The 5,910-nt window shown below is 44.9% G+C and overlaps 1 protein-coding gene across 1 annotated transcript; it reads right to left on the minus strand.

Annotated features, from left to right (window-relative positions):
- Window positions 1-1,803: 1,803 nt before the first annotated feature.
- Window positions 1,804-2,841, minus strand: LOC138927482 (craniofacial development protein 2-like). The gene has a single exon (XM_070282765.1). It carries the CDS (start codon window positions 2,839-2,841, stop codon window positions 1,804-1,806), a length of 1,038 nt encoding a protein of 345 aa, XP_070138866.1.
- Between the last annotated feature and the right edge of the window lie 3,069 nt (window positions 2,842-5,910).

Consider the following 5,910-nt stretch of genomic DNA (forward strand, 5'->3'; position numbering starts at 1 on the left):
TGCCGCCTTGTTTGGTGTGCACTCCAGGGGCCCGTGCTGTTCGGGATGCTGCCGGTCTGCACAGCCTGGTCCTGGGACCAGACCTCCGTCGGAAGGGTCTGCTGCTCCTTCTCCGCGGTATCGATGCCGGCTCTCTCGCATCTGGGGCACACTGGCTTGGGCATGATGGCCGGTCGCGCATGCTCCTCTGGAACACTTCCGACCAGAATGGAGTGGATGTCCTTCAATCTGGTTATCAGGCTCCTTTGCATTGCGGAAATATGCCTCTTATTTTTTTCCGTGACCCACGATAGCAGCTCGTGCCCAGATCCGTCACGCATTCTTCGCTTTTTGCCGGTGGGCTGCCAGCCTTATTTTTCTTCGGGGGAGCCGCCCTCTGGTCCTTGTCCGGGCTAAGCATCTCCCGTGGCCTCTTTGGCGTTTCCTTCTCTACCGCTGCTGGGCTGCCAGTGCCGGCTGAGCTGCCAGCCTGTGGCGCGAATAGCGGCGAGCGCCGCATTTTGGTGCTCTATTTGAACGGGTCACCCGTTTTGGCACTCTTTAGCTCTTCTGCACTTGTAGTGTTCCTTTCCAGGGCGGCCAAGTGAGGCACCGCCTTGTCAGGTATGATTGGGATGTTGTTTAGGGCCTCCAGAATCCTTGCCCTAGCCGTGGTCTCTCCCACGGGTGGATTTCCACTTCTGTGGCTGTCACCTGGAGTAGTTTCGTTTTTCGACGACATTCCAAAATTGGGGGGGGTTGCGCATTTTATACCTACTGCCAGGTGTCTAAGCTGCCGACCACTTTGGTACAGACGCAGACCTCGCAGCCGCCCAATGTGGGGCAGACGCTGCGAGGGTTTTTTCTCCGGCTCAGCTGAGCTCTAGCCTTCTTCGATAGGGGGGTTGGGGGGATGGGGAAAGCTGTGGTTTTGGGGTTTCAGCACTGCCTTCCATCGGTGCGCCTGGAATTTCCTCCTGGCGGGACCGATGGGAGTTATACCGCTCCTGCTCGGTCGCCAGAGCCCCTTTTGTGGGTGAACCGCCGTAGCGGAGGGGTTGGCAGTTGGTCAGCTCCATGACCTTTGTCACCTCATGGCAGGCCAGAGTTTTCTAGCCCTTTCCGCTTTATGTTGGTCAAAGGACCGGAGGCAGCAGCCCTGAAAGGTATGCTACCCTTTTCCTTTGCCTTGGGTCGCTGGCGACCTCTAGCGGGCTCCTGTAGTCGCGTCATTGCGACGTTCGGCAGCCCTGGTGCCCTTGATCCAGGTCTAGCGCCCTCTACCGGCAGACACTGTTAGGGCGTTACCCAACACTGCCCGCCAGCTGGTTACGATCAGCTGCCATGACCTGCGCAATTCTGGTGGGGGCAGCCACGTTTGCTACAACTCGGAGAAAGGTGTCGCAAAGAGAGATCCTATAAGAGAAAGCTCTCTTCGCGCCTCTTACCTCGGCGGTTGGCGGCTATCCGAATCTTCACGGAGGCCATCTAGTGACCTATCCAGGGAGTGTAAAGGTTCGCTCGGCAGGTGAGTCCGTCCCCAGTTGTCCGGTCACCCATTACCAACTCCTTTTCCAGATTCTGCGCTGCTTGGGCGCGTCACTGGGGAGCGCCCGCGCGGCACGTCCGCTTTCTTCGACCCGCACTTCCAACTCCCCTATATCTCTGGAGTTGTGCCTCATCATCAGTAAGGAGTCTTCCATCTGTGTCCCGCACTGGTTGGGTTCGTCTATGGCAGCTTCCGGTCAGTTGACTAATTATCTGGTACAGTGAGCGCATGTTGTTCGTGTTGGCTGCGCTTTCTACATTTTCAGCGAGCCTGTCCTAGAAATTTTTCCTTTTGTCGTTTCGTGCTGATTTCTTCACCATCTTGCACAGCTCCTTGTGTTCGTCGCGAGCTCTGCAGTCATGATCTGCTTTCGACTTTCGGCTGTTCCGTTTGCTGATAAGTTCCCAAGTGTGCGCTGATATCCACTCCGTGCGCCTGCGTTGTCGGGTGCCAAGCATCTCCTCCGCGGTGCTCCTCAGTATACTGCATGTTTGTTCCCATGAGTGATTCAACGGTTGTGTCATCTGTTCACGCAACGTTGTGGCCATTCTGGTGGATAGGTTGGAGTCACTCAGCCGTTGTACGTTAATGGGAGGCGGTCTTCTTGTGGTCCAGTTGACAGTGTTGCTATTTCGTTGGAGCTTGATTAAAAGCTCTCCGATTATCAGCTCGTGGTCACTGTCGATAGACGCGCTTCTCCTATTCCTAACATCCATCATCGAGCGTCTCCATTTCCTACTTATGCAGATGTGGTCGATTTGGTTGCGAGTGTGCCCATTCGGAGAGGTCCATGTGTATTTATGGATTTCATTGTGGGGGAATACAGTGCCGCCAATAACCAGTTGGAAGGTCTGACATAAGTCGATTAGCGTGTCACCATTATTGCTGTGCCAACACCATGTCGGCCCATGATTGTTTCCAATCCGTTGTTTGTTGGGGCCGATTTTCACATTGAAGTCTCCCATGAGAATTTTTATGTCACCTCTTTCGATCCTAGTGAGTGAGGATGTGAGGGCGTTGTAGAAGTCGTCTTTGATGTCATCGCTGGCGTCTTCTGTTGGGGCATAGCACTGCACGATGGTGATGTGTCTAGCATTGCATCGGAATCTGGCAATGATGATTCTGTCGGATACTGGGCTCCAGGAAATTAGTGCCGGTTTATACTGTTTGGACACATATATCCCGACTCCGCTCCTGCCTCCATCATTGGTCCCGCTGTGCATCACTAGATTGCCGCTTGATGTTGTTGTTGTCCCGTTGCCTCTCCATCTCATCTCACTGATGCCTGCGATTGCGATCTGCATTTTCTCCATTTCTCCTTCAAACTGCGCCAGTCTGGTTGGTTCCATTAAAGTCCTCACGTTCCATTGTCCAATTCGTGTCCGTTTCGATATGCGAATGGTCGTCAACGGGTTGGAGGGGTGGTTGGTTTCTTCTCTTCTTGTATTAGTTTCGTTAATCAGTTGTTATTCGGTTGATCCGGTGATTAGCCTGGTGCAACCTATCCCAGAGGTGGGGCTGCCACCTGTCGATATCTGGAAATACCGTTTTTCGACCTCACATGTTTAGTAGCATCGGAAAAGAGACCACTAAGCGTAATGAACCCGAAAAACTTTGGAGGTCATGATTGCCATGAGTGGGGTTCGAACCCACGACCCAACGCTTAGCGTGCAGCTACACTACCCACTAGGCTATGGGCCCAATATAGCATTTTTTTTGGGAAAAATTTTGAACCCAAAATGGTTGTTCGATCGGTAAAAGTTTACTTGATTTGAAATTTACGGACTTATTTAATTTAATAACACCATTAATTGTGTGCGCTTCTGACGTTTTTATTATTTGTGGAACATTAAAATACTTTTCTTTTATTCGGTTGATTGATCTAATTGAAAATAATTCAGATATACTCAACTAGTATTCTTTAAGATCAATGTGATACGGTTTTCTGATTTTTGAGGACTAACTTCTACGTCTAACAGTACTTGTTAGATTGGATTTGTAAGAATATTTTGATTTTCGCTTGAATTTAGTTGCGGACATCCTTCTTGTGTCAATGTTCTGTCGGATGTTCTGTCGATCGTTTCTTGAATGCGGATTACATTTAACCCTTTTTGGTCGACAGGTATCTAAAGCTTCACATCCGTAACATGCGGCTTAAGACAATCTAAATACCTGTGACCTGGATCATCACAATTCCACCACTTCCCGGAAACTTTATTGCAAACACCAGCAAAGGTCCCAAACTTCATCTTGTTGGTCCTCTAACGAGACAACATTAACTGTGCGTCTAAAATTTTTTTGTAAATTTCCTTGCTTATAAAAGTTTACTTGATTTGAAATTTACGGACTTATTTAATTTAATAACACCATTAACACTTATTGTTGCCAAAGAATGCTTCATGTTTGTGACACTCTCGTCTCAACGCTGACAAAGATGGGGTATCTACATGCAAAAGTTCATGATATAACTATGGCCTTAGATTGCACAGTGGTTCCGTCAGAGGACAAAAATCAAAAAATTTGATGACATATTTTTTAAGCAAAATGTATCAAAATTGTCTCTTAAAAGTCCAAACTTCTCTTTGGCATACCGGATTTTACTAGAAATCTAACGGTACTTTCTAAAAATAGATTTGCAATTGTGAACACGTGTTCATTTTGGCAACGCAGCTGCGCTTTGGAAGTTATTTGTCTCTTTCAATTCGCCCTTTAAAGTGATCAGACGTACGCTGCTGTGCTCCGATTTAAATAATTTAACATGAATTATAAAATTGAAGGTATTTACTTTAAATTGAGATATTAATAATTAACTTTCCTGAAAAAGTTTTTTCGTAAAACTAATTTCATCACTTACACTTTTTTGTGTATTTTTTTAAAGTATATTTTATGTTTAGTTAGACTATTAGTTATGTTCCAAGAAAACCCAGAACTTGGTTTGTATGTTTTTGTGATCGTCTTATTTTTTCGCCTTAGCTGCCGAAATTTGCCGATGTGTCTAATATCGTAAAAATACTAACACCATCTTAACATGAAAGTTGGGTAATTTCCGTTTTTTCAGTTATATGGCAGCTATAGGATATAGTCGGCTGATCCTTATGAAATTTGGCACGTTGTATTATTTTGCCAAAAATAGCATTCGTACCAAATCAGAATTCTCTAACTGTAAAAACACCTAAGTTATAGCATTTTCGATCAATCAGTTATATGGCAGCTATATGATATAGTTGATCCGGCTGATTTTAACATATTATTTTAGAATAAAAATATAAATATTTTGTGCAAAGTTTCCAGTCCCTACCTCAACTAGAAATATTTTTGGCCGCTCTCTTCATACAAGCCGGACCACTGTGGATTGTTTCGAACTTTTGCTACGACAATGTTTCTCAATGTTCACAATGTTTCACCTAAGTTATAGCATTTTCGATCAATCAGTTATATGGCAGCTATATGATATAGTTGATCCGGCTGATTTAAACATATTATTTTAGAATAAAAATATAAATATTTTGTGCAAAGTTTCCAGTCCCTACCTCAACTAGAAATATTTTTGGCCGCTCTCTTCATACAAGCCGGACCACTGTGGATTGTTTCGAACTTTTGCTACGACAATGTTTCTCGTAAGGCATCAGTAATAGCAACCATGGCATCTAAGAATTCATCGAAACTTTCGTTTCGACCCTGTTTCCGTCTACGTAAATTATCTTTAATGTCCCTTTCTGTACGTTGATCTTTGTACCTCTCTCTTAAATGAGTGCATAAATCGAACAAGGTGGTTTCCTCATTACATCTGTGACAACGCCAATAAAAATTTAAAGCTGGTCCAGCAAAGGTAAATGTATAAATTTGTAAAGCAGTACAAAATTTGCTCTGCAAGCAAATAATGCAGCACCTTACACCACCAAAACAACGTTCGGCCAATCGAAGCACCTCAAAACAATCTACAATAGAGAAGCCCATTGAAGCAAACAGATTTGCTATTTTGGCAGATAAATCCGAGAGAAAAGTTCGAATGCTCTCGTAAACTCGATAGTGAATCTAATAGGACCAGACAATTTCCACATAATTCCATTAACAAAGGGAAATATTCATAAAACTAAAGTTCAGACTAATACGGAAGCAAACTACAGAATTTTGTCTAAGTATTTAAACGACAATAATAAAAACGTACCAATTAAAATGCAGTAAGGGCCAGCAAGTAGTACTAAAAGGTATTGAGCCGGAAGTAACACCAGATGAAGTTACAGGAGCACTGATGGAGAAAGGTTTTATTGTAAACAAGAAAGGAAAGCTAACTTCGGGCGGAGCCGAAGTTGATATACCCTTGCAGTTAAAACCGGAATATAGAATAGAATCTGTACCAAGTTCCAGCTTTCTATCTTCAA

This window comes from Drosophila bipectinata, unplaced genomic scaffold, assembly GCF_030179905.1.
Source record: "Drosophila bipectinata strain 14024-0381.07 unplaced genomic scaffold, DbipHiC1v2 scaffold_276, whole genome shotgun sequence".
Classification (NCBI taxonomy): Eukaryota; Metazoa; Arthropoda; class Insecta; order Diptera; family Drosophilidae; genus Drosophila; species Drosophila bipectinata.

Bases quoted from the DNA above. Each gene is read 5' to 3' on its own strand.
- LOC138927482 (XM_070282765.1), bottom strand. From the start codon at position 2,841: ATGGAGAAAATGCAGATCGCAATCGCAGGCATCAGTGAGATGAGATGG.